A 23,324-nucleotide genomic window follows, 5' to 3' on the forward strand; every position below is an offset into this window, starting at 1 on the left:
CCAAGAAATAGGTGGGATAATTTAGAGGAAGAGTGGGAAGACTAGAAATATTTAAGGAAAAGAGCACAGCAGCACAACAAAGGTCCATGAAATGATAGAGGCACAGGCAGGGGGGGCTGGAAAACACATGCAGGTCATTTAAACTCCAAGGCTGAACGGGAGCAATTCAATGCCAGCACCAGTGTGGGCACTTTCTTGAACTGTCTTGTATGAGGAAAACACTGACCCCATACCTCGACCCTGTGGTGCGTCTCATTCAAAAAATATCTAAAGACAAAATCACTTTACCTTTCAGGCAGGGATCCTTTGGCAACCTTCACGTGGATCCACGAGAAACATAATAGTCCAACGGCATCTAATAAAACCCATTTCTTTGGCTACAATATACTGTATTAGTTTAACAAGAATCTCATCGAGCTATACAGGATTTAGGAAAACTAAGTAGAACACAATTTGTATTCACATTCCCTTTTCAAAGCTTATTTATTTGGTTATCTTGCATTATATAATAAAGCTTGTACACTTTCTGTAGTCCGTAACCAATAAATTAAACACAGTTAGTAGCCATTGGTGGGTGGCAGAGGCCTAAGGGTTAAGGAAGTGGGCTGGAATGTTTGTAACTGATGGGTCGATGGTTTGAATCCACTGTGGGACCTTGAGCATGGCCAATAACCCTAACTACTCCCTGAGTGCTACACTGTTCCTCAGGGATGGGTTAAAAGCACAGAACACATAATATGTAGTACATATATGACAATTAGGATGAACAATTACCCATTTCAAATCTAATCATCTGCTTTAGTTAAAGTGGAAGAAATGACGCTGGTGTCAAACTACAAGAAGTTACAGGAGGCAGGAAAAAAATAATTTATTCGGGATGCTCGATATTATCTTTTTTTTTTTTCTTCGATATCCAATATGCTAATATTGTCCTTCCAATTTTAGGTCACATAATATACTGTATATCCCCTACTTTTAATGTGATGCCTCAGAAAAGCGTAACGGTGTAACGATTCATCCATTAGATCCATGAATCGATTAATATTCCTACAGTTGGCCTGCCGGATGACATTAATCGATCTAAAATTGTTTTAAAAGTTAATCAATCAATTGTATCGATACAAGGAAACAACACAGAGGATTTAAGTACAGCAGACTTTATATGGATGTGTTTTAAAAGCACTTTTAATATGATAGACGTCTGTATGTCTGTGACAGGTTTAACTACTGCTCATTTAACATTAACAGATCTTGGTTGCACTTCATCTCTGATATTAATATTGCATTATTTTTATGTGAAAAACAAGCAGAAGGGTCAGGTAAACCTAATATGTAATTTTACTGAAAATGTATTGAGTATTGAAAATGAGATCAGAAAAGGTTAACATCCTGTTGGTTTAAATTAAAGCGTTGGTTGGACTTCATTTAAATGAAATGTGAATACATTTGCCATTAAATGTTGTTTACTTGTTTGTTCATGTCCATAATTAATTTATAGACGATCCCCTTACAAGAAACAACAGGAATCTATGAAAGATCACCTGCACTGTCCAGTGTCCATGGATTTATTACAGTCACACTGGTTGAATTATTATTTTGGCTTAAAATTTACTGAATCGAATTCTTATTTGCCAATACCGTAATGAAATCATTACCTATCGAATTACAAACTTTTGGGATATATTGTTTCTTGCATATACCAGTAAAATATGTTCTTCTTGTAGAAGCTCTGTCTAGCTTTAATAATATTTTGGTAATATTTATTTCCAGTATATACTGTAGCTACACTCATGTTAAGCAGATTGGAACCTGATGGTCGACGACCCAATCTGTCACTCTATAAACATTAACCATGAACCCATTACTACATCTTATGGATTGTTTATCATTCCAACAAACTGTATCGAATCGGAATAATAAACAGAAAGAAGAAATCAATACCATATAACTTTGAACAAAAGAGGACAACCCAAACTTCCAATGCCATTTGTCAGCCAAGCTCTTAATAGACTAATATTGTTAAAAGCAAGTGACCGAAAAGCATCATGCAGCATAAGAGATATGTTCACAAACTAGGCTTGGCAGTCTTCATGCATAAATAATCACCACATTCTGTGGGATCTTTCTTAGAGCTACTCCCTTTAAACAGCATCAAATAAACCAGGTTTACCAACAGGAATCCTCTTGTTCCAATTCAGGCATGACTTTTACAGATGGAACAAAACTGTATTTTTATTACTTTTTTTTTTGTCCTCTTACAATGGAGTCAAAATATTTGAGAGGCAACCTGTTACCTTAGGATAAACACTATTACCACCAACCCTTTAGTATCTCATTTCTAAAGATTTCTTTACATAAAAGGACATAAATAAGAGTTTAATGTTATTTGAGGAGAAACACAGCCGCCTTTGAGAAAAGCCTCATAGAGCGTTACTGGGGCAGAAGAGAGTCATAGACACTTTAAAAGGCCCTAGAGGAGACTGCAAAGCCTATCAAAAATGTATTAGTACCATTTTTGATAATTTTGGAAAAAAAAAAAATCAAAAAATGGTAGTTTCCAATTATTATTTTTTTTGTTATTGCTTAAATCATAATTGTAATCATAATAATAGTGTGTAAAAAAAAAAAAAAAGGGTGAGAGGATCAGCCTTAGTGTTTAAACTGAGTCTCACCTGGAATGACAGAGATAGTTTTCAATGCTCGGAGAACTCTGAATGTTCTCAGCGCAGATACATTGCCCAGGTCCACAAACTCTGTTATATATCTGAAATAGGGGAAGGATCACACACAGAACAAACACGATGACAATAACCACACACACCAAGAGCACAACACCACCGAACCAGGAAGGAAACGACGCCACTCACAGAGCCTGTCCACTGAGGAGAAGGGTGGAAGGTAAAAAGGAAAGAGAGACACACACACCTAACACCGACCCCGCCCAGCTACCCCCCGCCCCAATCCTGTCTTACCTGGAATTACAGAAATAGTTTTCAATGCCCTCAACACCCTGAACGTGCGCAGAGCTGAGACATTGCCTAGGTTTACAAACTCTGTTATATACCTGCAGGATCAAACCACAGTTACAACAGCTCGTTATTTTCATGTGGATGTACGGAGAAAAGGATGAGCTGACATACAGATGGTCTGTGTGAGAGCCACAGGAACAATGACATGTGTTTACTAAGAGGAGAATAGCTTTGGTGAGGAAGATGCATCAGTACAGCCAGGGGTGGGATCAATTACTTTTTTCAAATACAATTACATTTACGTTAAGCTGATGTCCTCCTGAACACTAAAGAGTTACAATAATCAGACTCTTTTTCACCACTTCTAGTGGCTGACCTGCCACTGGTCTTTAAAATTCAATAAATTAAAAAAAAAGATCTGTTTACTAATGTAAATATCATTTTTATTTTATTGGATTCATTTTTATTATTATTTTAGATTTGAATATCTTTAAAATGATAAGCATTTAGCTCCTTATCATTCATTTGCACCTTGTGATTCAGTTTACCTTACAACCTCCTTGTTTTATGTGTGTGTGTGTGTGTGTGTGTGTGTGTGTGTGTGTGTGTGTGTGTGTGTGTGTGTGTGTGTGTGTGTGTGTGTGTGTGTGTGTGTGTGTGTGTGTGTGTGTGTGTGTATATAATAATAATTATTATTATCATTATTAGTGCTGTGTTTATTTATTCTATTTTATTTTTTAATATCCCGCACCTTGCCTTTCTAATTACCCCTCGGGGATAACTTAAAAAAAATTGGATTCTGATTCAATAACAATTCAATTACGATTATAGTTACCAGCATTTTTTCAAAATAGAATAAATTACATTAAATTAATTACTTTGTATCCTCAGAAAGTCAATTACAATAAATCACAATTACTGAGCCTGAAATAAACAACGTAATAAAAGTCAACTTATGATAACGGGTCCTAAATCAGCTGTAAAATACACTAAAAACAAATATCTATCATCTAATTTCTTTCTTTCCTATCTATTGGTTACCATGTTAGGCTTCCTAATCATAGAAAATATTGGTTTTTATTATTTTTGGTGTGGGCATCTGAGCCTTTTCTGTCTCAGTATAAATTTATTTAAAATGGTAAAATGTGGGAAATGAATTTTAATAATTGTTAACTACATATGTGTAGAGCTGTAATATGGTTCCCCTCTTTTGTGTGAAATTATAATTGACCATTTTTATGGTATTTTCATGGCAATTACAATTACAAAGTGAATTATCTGAACTCAATTGCAATTTAATTACGATTACAACAGCAACATTACAAATATAACTAGAACTGCAAGCAGTTATGAAAAGGGGCCAAGCTTTCCTGCGCGACTCGGCCCCCAGGTTTTGCGGAGCCCATGGAAGTACGCCACGAATGACGACGGGCTTGTGGCGAGCGTCAGGACACAGTAGGTTTTTGATGTGCAGTGACTTACAAACTAAAGTATACCTTGGGAGTGGGCGTGGCCTATGTCAGAAGATGCAACTCTATTTAGGGAACAAGTGGATATAAAGTTTATGAAGACGAGAAAGTTATAGGTTAAAATGTATTTGCACCCACTATAGCACCACCTAATGACACACTTCTACAGTGAGTGTAAATCAGAAGCAGATACATGACAAGAGAAGACTAAACAGTTAAATGGGATCGATATAGCTGGTTGTGAAGGAGGCCACACTGCATAAGATGGAAACCTTGAATTCTTAAAGAGAAAGATCAGATATTTCAGGGAAGTACAGAAAATGGATCATCATGCAGAATATTGCATTTTTCCCTCAACAACATTCTGAACCCAGAACATATAATACTTACGCCATTGAAATGACCATAAAATCCAGCCAGTTCCATGGATCTCGTAGGAATGTAAACCCATCTATACAGAAACCTCGCGCTGTGATTTTTACAAGAGACTCAAATGTATAAATTCCTGTGAATGTGTACCTGAAAGACAAAAAGGTTGACAGAATGAGTTCATCCATTCTGGATCAAAGCCCACAATATTCAAGGTGATTTAAAACAGATATTTGAAGTTGGTGTTGAGCAAGAGATATATTTAGAACAGAAAGATTACCACGATATGTTAATAAAAAAAATTGTGTGTCACATCCAGATGTTATTCATGAAGGCGCATGAGCCAGTTTTAGCAAACAGTTATTTAAAAAAAAATATTGGTAATGTTTGCACCATGACTGGCTGACAGCTAAGTTAGCATGCTAACAATGCTAGCTGCTAATATTTTTATTCCCTAGAAGCTAGCAACTTGTGCTACCCTGATTTTGCCATGCAGCATTTGATTGGTTTTAAGCCAAATTTTCACATATGTGATAATATAATATTATTAGCATTAGCACGAAGCAAAAGCGGATGAATCCAATACTGTGGTGTAGACATGACATTGGCAACTGGTGGCCCAGGGACCATATGCAGCCCTCGTTCTAATTTTGTGCGGCCCCCCAAAATGAATGCACTGAATGACTCCAAAAATATAAATAAATACACACAAAAAATCCTGCAAAAATACACACAAAAAAACCCCAGTGAAAACACACAAAAACTACACACAAAAGGACAAAAATACACATAATAACAACAAAAATACACAAAATAACAACAAATATACACAGAATTACTCGAATAAATATACAAAAGATGAAAAATATACTAAACAATACAAAAATTACTCCAAAAACCGAGGAAACAACAAAAAAACACAAAATAAGATAAAAAATATAAAAATACAACACAACACAAATACAGAAAATTACAGCAAATTAATTAAAAACAACAAAAACAGACAGAAACAAAACAGAGTTAATGGCAATTCATTTTGTGGTACATGTGGGAAAAAAAATGTGAATAGTTTTTGACAAATCACTGAACTCGATACAGCAACATGCGGACAAATTAGCATTAAATTAAATGATGTTTACATAATACTTTATTCCACCAAGCAGATACGTAATTGAGCAAATGGTAAAATATGATCACATCACTGTTGTTTGCAAAATCTTTTTTTTTATCTAACATCTAAAATCTAAAAATATTTTGAATATTTTATCAGTGAGAATTCTGAAAACAAAATGTATTCTGTGCACTGAATAGGATCTTTACAAAACAAGATAATAAAATAAATAGACGTATCCCCTAGCCTAGAACTACTAGAAACCATTTAGTGATTCAAACAGCAACACAATCAAACACATATATAAAAATGTAAAAAGTGTACTTACTCTACTTGTTTTGACCACTCGGGTGGATCACTAAAGGTCATGAATATACAGTTGGTCAAAATAGTACACATAATGATCATGCTGAAAAGAGTGGGGAGCAGGTTAAGGAAAATGTGGATTGGAAAAGACTTTCACAATTAGAACAACACCTCAAAGAAGCACAAGTTATAACAGTTGCTACAATCTGATTTACCTGCTAAGCGCTAAAACTACACAACACACATGTACAACAAAGGAAATCATTTTTTCACTCATGAAATATTCATGTGGTATATATTTAGTGAAACCTCTACGGTATGACCGTAACAGTGGTGTATTTCCCTGTTGCAAAGCTTTTAGAGCGGTCTAAACTTACAAGCAAATGTAAAAAAAACACAGGAATACATTTAAAGGAAGAGGTCAAGAGGTCAACTAATAAACAGTGGTAAAGTATCACAAAAGCAATTTAGGATGGCAAGCAGAAGTATTAAAAACACAAAAAGATGGGGGTTTTTTTGTTGTGAAAACTTCCAGCTAAATATCAGGTAATAGATGTGATAGGAGACAAGTTAAGCATGTATACCAAAACATTAAAACATATAGATTAAGGATATTTCTAAATGGTATTATAATATTGAGCCTTGTTTTTGTCGATGAGATCCAGGCTCCAATATGACTGCTTACAAACGGTCATGAAACCTGGCAACAAGGGGATTTTTTATTCTAATGAATTTATCTATTGCTTTTGAAATATGTATTACATTTACATCCATTAAAATGTCATAAGCAACAACTTTTCTGTTGATTAATATAGAGGTCAGGTTGTTGTGGTGGAGTATTCGAGCACGTTAACAATCTAGTTGTATAAGTTATTTTAGCTTTGACTTTAGAAGCAAATCTCATTCAAATTCAACTAATAAACTAAAAATGAGCTTTTTTAGCATAAAAAAAACACCTTCATTAGATCAATAGATCCATCTTTAATTTTAGCTGTAAATCACAGTTTCAGACAATCTAGCCAGCCTAGCATACACACAGTCCCCTACACAAACTGATCAAGAATCAGTGTATTTATCCAGATTCCCTCCAAAAGATCAATGGAATCCTAAATGGTGTAAGGTCTATCTGTGGTTAAAAAATGTGTCCGTTAATTACTTTTTGACCTCATCCTGCTAACAGACAAACAAATAAATAAACTTTTTACCGCCGTGGCGGAGGTAATAATCAGACCTGCAAAAAGTACACAAACAAGTGTAGAAAATGAATCATCAATTCAGTGATATTCCAACAAATCAACAAGTTTGGACTGGTTTGGCAAAAAAAATAATAATAATTCACCAAATGGTTAAAATGTGCTTTGCTTTGCCTCATAATTTGGTCATCAATATGTTGCTAAAATGAAGTTGAATAAATGTAAAAATTAAGTTTAAATGACTGCAGTCAGTAGGTTTTATACAGATCATTTTCTGCAACAATCAGTACTAGACAATTATCGGTATCATATTTAAACATTGTTGCATCAGCAGCAGCATTTCTTCCCTGTTTCATTAGCGTTATAATAAGTATTGGTACAAGGTTAAACTGCTATTCTTGGCCCTGAGGAGAATGACACAAAAAGCAGGTGAACTGAAAACAGCCAAAAGCTCATTTGGAGTACATTTATCTGCAGGAATCTTCAGTATCAACATGACTAATGCACTGCTTATTGTACTTGACATTATGTGACATTATTAATATCCTATAGTAGGTGAAACATCAGAGGAAGCAATGATCTATTAATCACCAATAATGCACATGAACAAACACTGTTTCAAAGGATATGAATGTATCAAAATTTTAATAGCTACTTGCCTAACCGGATTAAAAGGACTTATGAAGTACAAGGCAGGTGTGGCACTAAAGCGGAAGATTGTCTTCCCTCTATTTACCACTATAAATGTCTGTGGAGAGAAGAAAACAGACAGAAACAAGGACAGCGTTAATAAATTGCTACGTAGCGTTCACAATGGATCATAAAAGACAAGAATAGACCACTAAAAGCATTGAAACGATATAATAGATCATGATGTTCAAAATACATAAAATATGAGTGCCATGTTTGCGTTTTACATTCAGTGTCACACAATGTTAAACGAAGGTAATTTGCAAACAGCTGGGCAGATGTTTCTGATGTTTGAACACGGTCTTGCTCCTTCTGCACTGCTCGGCTTCAAGAAAAGGAAACGAGCAAAACCCAAAGAAGTTGGCGAGCCACTTCCTGTGGATAACCTCATGAGTGTTTAAATAAAGCATGGGGATTTGCATGAAACTTTAATGAAACTGTGCATTTGCACAAGTGATATGGGCTCTTGTGCTTTTAACAAGGCACCCCTCAATACATTAAGCCCTGCAGAGCATCTGACTAGGAGGCCGGGAGTGGGGGGTGAGGAAGCAAGGGTGGGGAGGAGAGGTGTGGTATTAAAGGCCTTGTAGTGGCGTCACATAACGGAGTCTAAAACATGCACTTCACATAGAAATGAGGTGCGTGTGTGAGAAGTTGTTGACAGGAAACCAAAACAATAGCAAGAGCAGAAAATACAGCCGACCCACTTTGAGAGAAAGAATCCAAAAGCAACTCAAGCAATGTTGACAATGAGTGGACACTATTAATATTGGATCTGTAATAACTAGAACACCAGGGTCATACTCTCATTTAAAAAGTTAGAATACGCTATGTAAATGAATAATCGAAACAGTGGTCAGATATCACAACATACATAGGGTGACCATATGTCCGGATTTACCCAGACATGTCCTTTTTTCACGTCTTGTCCGAGGATATTTTACAAATTATTGAATTTGTCCGAGTTTGACAGGGACCATGAACGCATCTCGGAGAACACGTTAATAAAAAGAAAGTGTCTGTTTGTACGGACAACCCCCGTTGCTATTTGTACGTTTACCAAAGTACACTTACTTAGAGCTAGGGTTAGGTTTATGGTTAGGTTACAACCCTATGATGCAACAATTTTTAGGGTTAGGTATAGTCTTAGTCACGTGACCTAAACTGGCCAATGAGAAGCGCTGTGAACGGATAGAATGTTGGGGAGAGAGAGAGAGAGAGAGAGAAGGGTTCAAATAGACCAAATAGCAGTGGATTAAATTGAAAAAGTTATTTATTAAAGTGTATATTTATTGATTACATACTGTTCTGTAAGCCTTGAGTTTTTGTTATAGTTTTAATAAATTAGGAGGTAATGTTTCTCAAACTGTTTCAAGAAAGGGTACGTTAGCGTCTTAGGGTTAAGGTTAGCTTTAGGGTTAGGTCATAACCCTATATTGCAACAATTTTTAAGGTTAGGGTTAAGGTTAGGGGTTAGGTTTACGGTTAGGTTTAGTCATAGTCACGTGACCTAAACTGGCCAATGAGGGGCGCTGCGTATGGATAGAATGTCGGTATATTGATACGGCATCTGATAGCCACTGCCTTGTTTCAATGATTAAGAGATTTTAAGTTTTACATGAGATGTTTCAAGAACAGATTGCTAAAGTGCAAAATAAAAGTGATTGACATGAGTCACCACTGATTTCAGATTTAACCCTAACCCTTTCTTATAAAGAGAGAACATCATTTTTTAACCCTTATGGTTATGGACAATAACAACTTGTTCATTCATTTTATTGTATTTTACCGTTACAAGGTAGATTCAAGAAAACGTTGAGTACTTTTTGAGTACTCAACAAGGTCGGCCCAATTGTCCTCTTTTTTTTAGAAATCAAAATATGGTCATGGTCACCCTAGACATACTGGAAAACCTACCAGTTTTGGTTCCCACAATGAGTTGTAAATATGTAACAACAAATCCTCTATTCGAGGTATAAGGATGTAGAAAACCTGATGTGCAAATATACACATTAAGTGGCATGTGTACACAAAGCCTAAAATTAGTCATCCAGTATTGTCATATTCACACACAGACACACACGAATGCCACACGTGTAAGGGAGTCATTTTTGTAATGCATGACTAAACTGCTGCAAAGCTACTGAAAATTTCATAATCCAGAGCTGAGCAAAAAGGAGAGAGCGATGGTGGAGAAGGAGAAGGATGGAGCAGTGGCAGCGCTGTGAGGCAGGCAGTGAGTGTAGCAGCAGCAGGCTGTGGAGTAGCAGGACGGAGGGAGGGAGGCTGGCATAAGGCGAGGAGGAGGAGAGGAGGAGGGGGTGGGTGGTGGGGGGGGGGGGGGGGTCAATGCTGAGGGAGAGCAGCTTCAGCCTGGGAGCTGGAGGCCACAGCCAGAGCTGCAGCGTCTCCATCCAGCACCATTCAGAGAGCGCTGAACCCTTATGGTAAATGATAAATACACAGCAGTCAATGGTAGGGAGGTTTTTTCATACTGCAAGTGGCTAATAAACTGAACTTAACGTTTCATCTAAGGAACCTCACGATTCGATTATGATTCAGGGTGCTACGATTAGATCAATCAACGATCATCAAGATATTAACAATTGTCACGATTTTTTATGCATCTTTTTTTCTTTTCCTCACTTTGTGGCTACTTCATACTTTTAAACAAGGTATATGTGTCGACATCCATTAATTAAAGTAACCAAACAAATGTATCACTTATCTTTCTTTGTATCACCAATCAAATAGTAATCATATTACAAAATAAATAAATGCATATTACATAGGGCTGGGCGGTATGACCAAAAATGTATATCGCGGTATTTTTCAAAATTCTAACTGTTTCATGGTATATGACGGTATTTTTTTTTTTTTTTTTTCATAATCAGGTGTTCACAGTATTTTCTACTGGTTGAGAGAGGAATTACTGCAGTAGATTTACTTAGGATGCTCTATTTTACTGTCATGATGAGTGAATATTGTAGAATAATTTCACACTAGTAGTAATACAAGTTACAATGAGACACAGCCCGACTCCGTCTGTTATTAAGGCATCCACACATGTAACAGCCACTGGCTCTTTGCCCCGCTAGCTTTAGCATTAGCTCCATTTCTAACTTCAAATGCTGCATACGCAGAAAAAAAGCCGACCGAAAGAGGAAACGTGCCAACTTGTCCACGGACTCATGTATTTCAATACATCTGAGCACTAAAAAGTCATCTGAGCAGCGTTGACGAGGTACATAAGTGTGTTTTGTGTTTTTGTGTCATGTAGACACTGTAGTTACGTGTTGCGCTCTGTTTACACGGACCACAAAGCATCAGCAGTAGAATCTGGTTTCAGTCTATCAGCGCACGTTTCACAGAGATCCTCTTTACTACATCAAGACGGTACTTAGTACTTAATGAAGATTATTACTTGGATGGGATTAAACCAGCGCGCACAAGAAATGATCCACGCTGCAATCATAGCACACAGAGACTCGTGGCATTCACACCAAACGCATCGAAAGCTGCAGGTGTACATTCTGTTATGGCAATTTTTATATTCATCATCATATCGTCAAATGTATGTTCATGTGTACAATTTGTCATGTTTTAATACATGATGACTCCATTACTCTTTGCACTTTTGAACAGCTGAATCATGTTAGATTAAACAGTACAGATCGTATTGTACTCAGTGCAACACAGAGTCTCTGCTGAAGGCCAAAACTCAAACTCACATGCAGATATACACGAACGCACACACTATCAAGGACAGATAAGAGTGGCACCCAATCTTCCTCATAATATACACGTCTTCATCATCCTCAAATGTTTCCACTGTTGGGCATCTGACTCCCTCCTTCTCCTCACCTCAGGGTGGAACTTTTCTGTTATCTGTATAAAAGCATAAGCTGTGAAACTGTTAGTTAGAGTGGGTCTTGCCTTTTTGCTCTGCCACGAGCCTTTTGCCTTTCATTCTTTCAGGATGGAAGCTTCTTTTTTACTCCTTTTTATTTTATTTTATAATAAATCTTTTTTATAAAATCATCAATGCCTCGCCTGGACTCCATCATTCAACCAGAGCAATAAATCATGCCTCCAAATGAGGTCAACCGCAATTTTGCCGTAACAATTCACAATAAACTGTATGGTGGACGTGCTTCTAGGGAGCGTTGGAGGTCCCGCTGCGTGTCCCGTTTTGAAGCTTTTCGCACGGCGGACGCTTTTGACGTGCGTCGTGCACCTCCAACGTGGCCAACGCTAGAGTTGGGATTGTTGAAATTTTGGGGCACATCACGGCGCGTCGACCAATTTGGAATATAGCACCTGTAGTTGGTGTCCTGGTAGGAGATGCGAGCACCGATGCGGGTCAGCAGGTCGTCAAACTGGGCACGGGAGAGAGCTCTGAAAGCAACTCTCGTCCAAGCGCAGCTCTGGTAAATCCAGAAACGGCGCCGAGGCGCAAATAAAGCCAAGCCACTCTCTGGATAATGTAGAGCCGATGAACGGGGGTCAGAGGCGGCATATTCAGCAAGGACTGCAAACTTTATTCTCCATTCACCTCACTTCTCTATGGTCATCTAACATCACAGTGCACACACTGAGTCACACCAAAATACATCCGACCAGAAACACTGCCTTCTCAACACAATAATGTTTCCCACCATATTACAGTCACTGGGTGAATTATGAACGTAACTGATCGCCACAATATCATCCATTGTATGAACACCATTGGCAACAGAGAAGCCCCTTTGACGCTGGTGACAAGCATCTGTGTTCAATGAGCACAGGCGTCCAATAATGCGCGTGAGGCACAATTTTGAGGCCCGAAATGCGTTTGGTGTGAACGTACCATCACAGAGTGTGCATCTCCGAGACGCACACGCTCAATAACTTAAATGCACTTTGTGTGTAAATGAGAGAAAAGGTTTAATTTGACTCTCTTCTAGCAACTCAGTCAGTTATAGGCCTGTACATTATTATTTCATGTATGAGTGGGGACAAGTTAAACATTTTTTTTTATATATATATATTGTGCATTGTTGGAATGCCCGTGCTAAATAAATATTTTCATATTTTGAATTTATTTATCCTTTGAAGCATTCATATAATTGCTATATTTCATTTTTAGTGAAGTTACTACACAGTCAGAGCCATAAATGCAATGGGACATCATTTGCATAATAATTTATTTCAGCGTTTCGGTTTTCAGCCTTGGTTTTCTCATTTTCGGTTTTTGGTTTCGGCCAAAAATTTTCATTTCGGTGCATCCTTGGATTCGTTTCTCCTCTGTTTGAAAACGAGAAATTTCTATCGTCCTCACGCCGTGACGCTGAGTTCAATTCAACCTTGCTCAGCCCTGTGAGGCACTGCCCTGCTATGGACACCAGCGGGGTGGGGATGGAGGGATGCTGCGTCATCAGCCGACCAGCCGGCCCTCTGTCGTGGCTGTGACACAATCTAAAAGAGTCACAATTGGAAGACTTGTCATGAGGGAGATAAACTGCCTTCTCTCACACTCATCCCTCCGCCCTGTTGTGAAAAACCTATTAGGGATCAGCTGCCCTCCTCTTCATGACAAAGACATACAGAGCAATGTTCTTCCATCAAGGTCACCACCTGATCTGACGTCACAGCTCCTCAAAATGCCGGATCTGAGGCAGCGTCAGTTTTACTTTGACATCAGAGAGACCAGATCGAGGGTTTGTAACTAGCTTAGCCTGCAGTTTAGAGCTTACATGTAGGACTGCTGCTGAAGGCGAGAAACAAAAGGCACAAAGCAGATTGCACGATGATGACTCGCATGCATCCATGAGGAGAAACGTATGGAACATGCTGGAAACAGACGAGGAAAGTATGCGTGCGTCAGTGAGTGAGAAATCAACAATCCCACATTTTTCTGGGCAGGTTTTCATCAGAATCGTGTCTAAATCTTTGTGCACTGGACTGATGTGTTATATAACAGCCAGTGTGCACAGTGTAAAGACAGGGAGGTGTAAAACACAGAAGGAGACAGTAATGGTGCAGCTGATAACACACAAAACAAAACAAAACACACAGACATGCACACAACACGGATGATATATAATGGGCAGCTTCTCCTCTTTAGTTAGTTAGCGTTTGAATGGAAAAGTGAATCAGTGCTGACCAATTTGAATAAAAATGCATGTTTTGTTACATAATTCTTGTTAAAAATAGACAAAATACATTGTTTCCATGGTGAAGGACTTTAGCCTTTCTCCTCAGTCTACACTAGCATTACCTCACCACAGCACACTTAACATCACAAACTAACAAACCAGATGATTTTAAAGACAACCTGTCATATATACAGTATATATATATACTGTATATCTGAATATGTCTTAAAATCCAGATTATTATTATGCTTTTTATTTTGGCTTTTCAGAAGAAAAAAATTATTCTAGCAGTTTTTATCACTATTAAACTCTCAAAACCTTCGGCGAGTATAAAGCGTTGGCCTTTTACGTAATGTGTTTCATCTTTTTGTGAAGGAAAAAGCACAAATTCAAATCAATCGTGAATATTAAGCAATTGGTAAAAATTTGCGACGTAATTTGCCAGAATTCCGTCGAATAGTTTGCCAGAATTTTCCATCTTATTTTTTTTTTCATTTTTTAAATTGAAATCTAATATTACTGTAAATAATGTAGTACTGCAACCCCCAAGGTTTTTTATGTACAACTTAAATGGTCATTTAGAAAAAAGTCCTGTTTTTGCTGTCATTTCACTTCAAACAAAATCTACCAGATTAGATGCTCTGTTGGGCCAAACTTGGCCCAACAGAGCATCTACATGAGTTTGACCTACATGATATAGGCTTACTAACAAAATGTTCTCCTTCCAAAGCTCAGTTAACAGGTACACATTGGTGGAAACTGTCAAGGTCACCCAAACGTCCTCATGCTGAGTGTCAGTCATGACAGAAACCTTCAGAGACACACGTGTGTCCTCTACAACAGTGGTTCTCAACTGGTCTCACCTTGCGACCCAATTTTGCCACTGTCATTAAATCCAGATTCAACCAACCAAATTTAATCCTATTAATCCATATAATCTTTTTTTAAAACATGAATCTATATATTTGCCCATGCAACAAGCATTTCACAACAGGCCTGTCAAAAGAAAAGTCCAACCCAACATGAGAGACATTAAGTATTTATTTTTGACCAGCTGTTCGCGACCCACCCAGTACAGGTCCGCGACCCACCAGTTGAGAATCACTGCTCTACAACATGCCTGAGTCCGCCCAACACTGCTGCTGCTGCTTCTCTGAACAATTAGGAAAAGCTGTCATGTGGAACAGAAGTCTTTCAACACAAACTGTCCCTGACCTTTTTCCCCAAAGCCCTGCAAGCACTTTGCAGATACTGCCACAGCCCAATCAAGAGCTGGAGAGCTGGGCTCTTCTCAGACCGCTGAGCTTCTCAGGGAGGAAAACATAATTACATTCAGCCACCACATTATCAGATTAAAACACTGTAAACACACCACACCTTAGAGTCAAGACACACACACCACACGTCACTGATTGGTCTGATTTGCAACGTCCAATCACTGTGTGACCCCTTTAATCACTATTTGGTCATAGATGTTCACAATAATCCAAAGAACTAAAGAACAACCCAAACTGATCAGTTTGTTGTAACGATAAAGCAGAAAAGATTAGATCTGTTTAAAATATATTATTTAGGTTTCTACTCTATAACTACCAGTTAGCTATATGTCACCATGACTAAACACCAGGGTTGAGGCCAATTATAATTGTAAATGCATAATCGATAATATATTACACTTATGGCACAATTATAATTTTAAAAATCTGTTGCTGTGGTAATCGTAATTAAATTGTAATTGAGTTTAGATAATAGACTGTACTTGTCATGAAAATGATATAAAAGATGTTAATAATGACCATGTTACAGTTCTAAATACAGTTCTACACATATGGAGTTAACAATTATTAAAATATGTGTCATATCAAGCTTTTCCACATTTTATCATTTAAAAGAAATTTATTAAATATTAATATTAAAACTATTGTTTTTAATGTCATTTACAGCTGTTATCATAAGAGATGCTAACAGAAAGCTAACACACGAGGAAGTTTAACTTTTATTAGATTATTTATTTCAGGCTCAGTGATTGTGATTAACTGTAATTGAACTTTAGTAATTGTGAACATAATTGACTTTCTGAGGATGAAAAAAAACGGTAATTTGATTGTAATTGGAACAAATGCCAGTCAGCGTAGTCATAATTTAATTGTAATTGAAAACGTAATTGGAATTGAAAAATGTAATTGACCCCAACCCTGCTCAACACCCATACACCCACATTTTGTTGATACCACATTAAAGCTCAGAAATCATAGTTGCAGGGATTGGTCTGTGGTGTGTGAACTAGAACTGGCCCAAACGTCTTGCACCAACCAAACTATTGTACGGGACACGCCCCGGGCCTAGAAGATAAAATATCTACCCCCAATTTTCTGGACACTCTTGCTTCTGATACTCGCCTGCATGTGAGCTGTTCTGTTTGAAGGAACAGCAGGCTTTCTGCTAAATTTCACTTGTGACTAACTTAGAATAAACTGCACCTGAAACACAGTATTACTCTTGTCATCTTTCCTTGAAGCTGTTCATTTAAAAGATCTGTGAAGAAGGAAGAGAAAAAACCTTATACATTTAAGGATCGTTCAGAGATTGGGTTATGATTATTACATTAGAGTAAGAGTTTTTTCTCTTTAAGATAACAGAAATTATTTTCATTCTAAATTATATAAATATCTGAAATCAAATAAAAACGTAATTTATTAGAATCCATTAGATAAAGACAATACCTGCAATAAACTTGAGCTAACAGACGTATTGAATGGTGATAGTTTCATGTTTTAACCCCTGAATCCAACTTTTAAGGAGAGCAAAGATCTTGAGGCACGTGAAAAAAGGCAAATACCAAAAGAACTACATGTGAATTCTCAAACCAAACTAAATACAATATTTACTTTGACCTTTTTATACAAAGATCCACTCTTTTCTAAATTCTTCTCCTAAAGAACATTCTAAATCCAACCAAATTTTCCATTTAAACTAAAGTCCAAGACATCAGAAACACCCTGTGATGAGCTGAGTAACTTTGCTGCCATCAATGAAAACACAAAGGTGCGTCTTTATGGACTCACTTTCTGAGTATTCACGTAGAATGGGTCCAGGTCCTCCAGTGGGACCGCCACCATTCCTTTAGGGATGTCCCCGTAGATGTAGGGCAGGCTCTTCCCAGCCTCCAAGTCGCCGTTGGGTTTGGGTTTGTTCTCGTCATCGTCGTCACGGTAACTGCTGTCCTGTTTAGGCGGCCTCCTGTTTTTCTCCTCTTGGATGCGTTGCTCAAGGACCGCCAAAGATTCCACAGTAAACCTCTTGAAGCTGTCAGGTCCTGGCGGTGCAAGAAGGGGTAAAGCCATGTTTTCATCCTGCAGCTAATTGGTCTTTAGGTTTGTATCATCCACAGCAGCAGCTCTGCAGGAAGAACAAGTCACAACACGGTATTAGGCACGATAAATGGCTGCCAGACTATTACATTAGGACCACATATTAGTTAACATTTGATTGGCTTCTTTCTCCAAAAATTGATGCCCAAGAAAGGTCAATTGGTAGGAATTCCCAATCTACGGGTAAAAGCAAAGGTATTGGGTCTATCTTGTTACTGTGATGCCCATGGCATCATGTGCTGATTGCTCAGTGTTGCAGCCTGCTGATTGGGTAATGTCACACACCTGGGCCCAGTGCGTTGAGGTTAACTAGAATCAGAAGTACTTCATTTATCCCAGGGGGAAATTACTGAGCTCCCAGACTCCTTGGCTGCATCCGAATAGTCCCTCCTATCTCCTTTCCTATCCACTGTTCTTTAACCCCCGGAAGTATTTAAGTGGTGGCCATGATAAAGAGCGTTCATATTTTCTTTAAGCTAAGGAAAGGAGGCTCAATGCTTGCTTTAGAACCTCCCTTAGCCTAGGAAACACTGATACATCCTTTACCAAAGGAGATGAGATAATGCTGACCCACAATTCCTTGCGGCAACAACATTTAAAGGAACACGCACAGCCGAGCGCTTACGGAAACTCACGATGACCGACAAGGGACGGAGATCATGTAAGTTACCAATGCAATAATATGCCTTTAATAACTTTAAATAAATCATCTAAAACCCATTTCTTATGATATGTAACACATATTATCAGATTATAACTGACATAAAAAGGGATCAGAGACATTTTTAGCCACAATATGTTTTATTCAACATAATTGATAATAATGAGTGGAAGGTGAGTGTGAGCAACCATTCTCAATGTGACGTTCTTTTAGTTTCACTTTTGTTCCTCGTAGCCTGGTATCCTCTTTTCCTTTGATTTACATTCAAATCTTGTGATATTTGAGTTTATATCAGCGGAAAGTGTCATAAATGTACTTTGATACATTTATGCAGACATCACTAACCGTCGCGGCCGTCGGATTATTACGTCACCTAGTGGAAGTGCATCTGATTGTCAAAACAAAAAGGATCGCCTTTTCCTAACAACTTTCTTTAACCCTGTGACGTCATCTACGTGGTTATGGAAAAGTGGATAGGAAAGGAGATAGGAGGGAATATTCTCCACACAGGACACCACACCTAAGCACCAAATATCCTGTTTGCCAGATATTGGCAGTTATCTGGATCAGTTATTGATCAGTGTACCATGATCATTCACATTTTAAAGGCTTGGAATAAATGTGTATCCCCATTAATACCAATACAGTAAATCCAAACGTACATGGGCACCCCCATTTTTATTTTTTTAATAATCACGATGAACTGTGCAATCAAGATCTGATGCCAATGAAACTTGGTGGGCTAATTGAGGAACCAACGCGACATAACTGAGTCAAATTTCATAGGGATCGGTCAATTACGAATCGAAACATGAATTTTTAGATTTTTGCCAACGTTGAAAGATAGAGAATTTAGCGATTTTTCAAACTGAATCAGAATCAGTATCTTGATCTGGATTCTGCTCCAAAATGTAATGGAATCTTTCATGGCATAAGGTTTGTTTAATTTTAAATTTAGTCTAAAATGTGTTAAGTAGTTTTGACATAATCCTGCTAACAGACAAATAAGTAAATGGTGAATATATTACCTCCTTGGCAAATGAAATAATTGTATGGTCATTAGAAGTCTTAAAAATCATTTTTAATAATTAGTAAAAATAAATAAATAAAAAAGACAGTCTTTATAATAAATTAACCTTTTCCCAACCTCTCATAAGTATAACCTTGTGGTATATGTGAAACATGTTTTTGACAGCATTTTTGGTATAGCCTACGGTAGTTACTGGCACTTTGATACTGCAGCAACATGGTGTTGGGTTTGATTTCTGTGTGAAGTTTGTTTTCTCTGCTTTCCTCCATTTTCAAAAGTATGGTTCGTGGGAGCATTCGTCCTGATAACAAACCTTCCCCTCTGCCAGAAGAATTCACTGTGTTTAAGTGGGATGTGAAAGCACATTTCATGTTTAAAAAGACTATTAGATGACACTTTACATTGCTTTGACTATTGTTTGCATAGTTTATACATCGCCCAACATCATTGTAACACTTTACATCAAGTTTTATTCATAAGGCTGACGTTACACTGTCATTATTATGACATGGCAACTGTCATTAACATGAATACGGTGTCATTAAGTGTCGTTTGTTAGCCTGACCCTTCGTTACCTTTACCCTAACCCCACTAGATCCCTTTATCTCAGCAAAAAAAAAATGCCAACATAGCTCGAAAGGTGTCATAATTTAGCGAATGGTAACACTTAATGACAGGCTTCATGACACCTTATTCATGCTAATGACAGAAAATGACAGCATAACGTCAGCTTCATGTATAAAACCTCAAATAAAGCATTAGTGTAAACTCTTCATTGACAGCCTTTTTAATGATCATTTTTGATTTTGGATAGCCTCAGAAAACCCATCACACGTGCACGTCTACATGACTCAGTTCTTTTCCTCAGCAGAAGGACGAAGTGTAAAAAGGTTGCATGACAACTGTTTAAACATCAGTGTTGGAGCAGTGATGGGAGGAGAGGGGATTAGAGCTTATAGCCACACCTGAAAGATGAATGAAACCATTTCACATGTAGGATCTCATTCTGACCATTACTGCACAGCAAGGTGCATGTTCCACTCAGGTGTGCCTTTAAAAAACGTGAATTAGCCATAATAATAACTGAAAACCAAGCCTGTTGTCACTTTTCTGCTTCCTCTCGCATAGCAAAGTCTGATTAAAAATGGATGCAGGAATGGAATCAGACCAACAAACACTATTTCTGCTCTGCTGGGATGAGGAAAAGAAAAAGGAATGGAGCACAGGATGCTTAGACTGTTTTAAAATGGACCCCGGATCATCACAGTCTGTCTCTCTCTCTCTCTCTCTCTCTCTCTCTCTCTCTCTCTCTCTCTCTCTCTGAACGGCACGCCAGCATGTGCACGTATGCGTGTACGACTGAATGCACGCCCGGGGTGGAGAGGGGCTCATACACTGCCGATCTACCGGGCCCCGTCCCCCGTCCACCCGTGTCTCCATCCCCGGTCGTGTCCCAGGTCTCACCATTATCGCGCACCACAGTTTGGGAACCATACCCCCCCCCCCCCCCCCAAAAAAAAAACCCACAAACAATATTGTATGGTTATACACTGGGTATGTCATCGGTGTCCCTCTGTCATTTCATTCATTCTAAACGTCCATGGCAGCTCAGCCCGGGAAGGTTTTTGCGCAGAGACGCGCGGGCCGCTCCGTAACCAAAGTGACCAAAGCATCTCCTGCTCTACTGCAGTGCTTTGGTTTCTGCTGACTTAGATAGTCGATGGTTTGTCTAAGTCACAGCCGTGAGGTCGATGTTTCATAATGAACCAGTGGGAGACAGCCCTGTGTGTTGTTCGGTGAACGCGCTGCAGCGTTTTCCTCTCCCTTCCAGATATTTCGTGCGCTTTTACGCGTTGCCTTAAAGGATCTGCACCACACCCGTGAGGCCATGTCGACTGACAAATCAATAGGAGCCATCTGCGTGTCAATAGCTACAAACAACACACATGCTGACAGCATGACCACAAACAAACATGCAGATTGTGGCGCTGCCACAACCATGAAAAACCAGCAGGATGGAGAGCAGCTACTTACATGGCAGCAGACTTATGGACACTGGTGCATCGCGGTAGAGTCCAAATGGTAGAAAAACATTTCGAAACGCAGTCCATCTGATCTGAGCATTCAAAGGTGTTTGTTGGTTATTTATGGAGCGGGGCTGTCAGGCGGCGCCCCACCTGAAGCCTCTCATGTGAGACATTTGCTGCCTCTGTCTCAGAGCTTTTGCTGCGTATCCTAGAAAAAATAGATACAATCCAATGAATCCTTTGTAATCGACACCAAACGGTGGATAGACATATGTTTGCTGGGCTCAGGGAGCGCAGACTGCCTCATCCATCCCGCTCCACACACACACAAAAAGGAAAAGATGCGGGGCAGAGCGGCTCTGCGACATTCAGGCTAAAGCAAGGATACCGACGGATGGAGAGAGACGCAAACCCGCACCCATCCATGCACGTCCCCCCCACCGCCCCCCTCCCCAAACAAGCACGAACCGAGGATACTCACTTTGTAAAGCGTTAAAATGAATCCGTGGAGCCGCGGCGGGGCTGCAGATGTGGGAAAGATTGGGGAGAAACTGCGGTTGTCGCCATATTGTTGCTGCTGCTGCTATCTTCCCCCTCACTGTGAGCGCTGTCCCTGCATAATTGATGACTCTGGGCAGAATGTGAGGGAGTGTCGGTTTGCTCCTCATGCTCTCACTACAGTTCACCACCATGTCATCTGCAAAGACATAATTCCATGGTTGTGTATCCTGACTTCATTGTCACACTGACAGCACACCTCACTGTTGTCTTACATCCCTCTTACGTCCATCTCAGGCACCACACACACCCTCAAAGACACAGTGCAGCTCTTTTTGACCTATATAGCGTCCTATTATAATAATAATAATAATAATAATAATAATAATAATAATCCGATCCAAAACTCTGAGCCATTTAAAACTCTGGATGAAATAGATTTTACAAAACGATTTTGTTTGATTTTGATTTACGCTACAGACCTTTAGAAAAACATTACGACAAAATGAAATGTTTGTTATCTTTATAACATTCAAACGATCAACATCACTTTTTGATATATTTTTTAAATTAATAGACAATTTTGATTAAATTGACAGAATTTCAGTAGTAAGACTGAAAACCATCACGTGGTTCCTTGACTAGAATCGTCTCTGGTGACGTAATTACACTTACTGACACCTAGTGGATTATCTGTGCATTGCATGCATAGAACTTCAAAATTGATGATACACTCATCTGATCATTCTTTAAAAACCTCAAACAGAGGAAAACAAGATGGGCATTTAACCTGGACACAAACGCTTATTTGTTGATGTTGGTGCTAAATTTAACAGCTGTTACTTCACTGCAGCACAGTGAGCAGAAACATGTCAAAACTTCCAGCCAATAAACTCTTTTTTTTTTGTTGCTTTTTACAAAGTCGGAGGCATTCTAGCCAGGAGGGGCAAAAGAAAAAATAGAATTAAATATATAGACCGTCTCCAGATTTGCTCCAACCACAATGTGTGCAACATATACAATAATGCAAAAATGGATTAGTAACATAACTGATTCATGTTGAATCCAAAAATTTGTGTTGACGAGTCGTTTAATGTTGTAAATTCATGATAAAATCAGGCCGGCGGCACCTTTCTGATTCATTTTTGCTGCTGGGTGCAGTGTCGCTTCACCATTTACATTGTGAAGAAGTTTTGCACAACAAAAGAAGAACCAACCTAAAGTCTCAAAAGTTTGGGATCATTTCACTGAAAACTTACACTACACACCTGCGGTAGAATTAACATCTGTGACATGACACTACCAGTAATACATACTGTTTTATGGCACTTAAAATATTTGTATATTATGCACATTATATTAAGAATTGTATTTTTTCGAATGAATTTGGGAAAACTGTAAAGTTAAAATCCGAGTAAGGTTAGAGGTGCTTTGCTTAACCCTCAGTTAGTTAGGTATTTTAACTGATTGCATAGAGCAGACATGGGCAACTG

The 23,324-nt window shown here is 38.5% G+C and overlaps 1 protein-coding gene across 7 annotated transcripts in view; it reads right to left on the reverse strand.

The window, feature by feature from the left end:
- scn8aa (sodium channel, voltage gated, type VIII, alpha subunit a) overlaps positions 1-22,135 on the reverse strand; it is a 58,100-nt gene extending 35,965 nt beyond the window's left edge. For 3 of the 7 annotated variants that reach the window (XM_028451998.1, XM_028452001.1, XM_028451995.1), the window contains exons 1-7: positions 21,815-22,135; positions 21,341-21,541; positions 17,310-17,643; positions 8,047-8,165; positions 6,247-6,336; positions 4,829-4,957; positions 2,673-2,764 (exon numbers count right to left, since the gene is read on the reverse strand). In XM_028451998.1, the coding sequence (XP_028307799.1) occupies positions 2,673-2,764; positions 4,829-4,957; positions 6,247-6,336; positions 8,047-8,165; positions 17,310-17,588 (709 nt within the window). In that variant the 5' untranslated portion in view covers positions 17,589-17,643; positions 21,341-21,541; positions 21,815-22,135. Of the gene's footprint in view, positions 1-2,672; positions 2,765-2,972; positions 3,065-4,828; positions 4,958-6,246; positions 6,337-8,046; positions 8,166-17,309; positions 17,644-21,340; positions 21,542-21,814 lie in introns of all 7 variants that reach the window. The other 4 variants (XM_028452002.1, XM_028451999.1, XM_028451997.1 and 1 more) reach the window with 2 other exon arrangements.
- Positions 22,136-23,324: the final 1,189 nt, after the last annotated feature.

This window comes from Gouania willdenowi, chromosome 7, assembly GCF_900634775.1.
Source record: "Gouania willdenowi chromosome 7, fGouWil2.1, whole genome shotgun sequence".
Lineage (NCBI taxonomy): Eukaryota > Metazoa > Chordata > Actinopteri > Blenniiformes > Gobiesocidae > Gouania > Gouania willdenowi.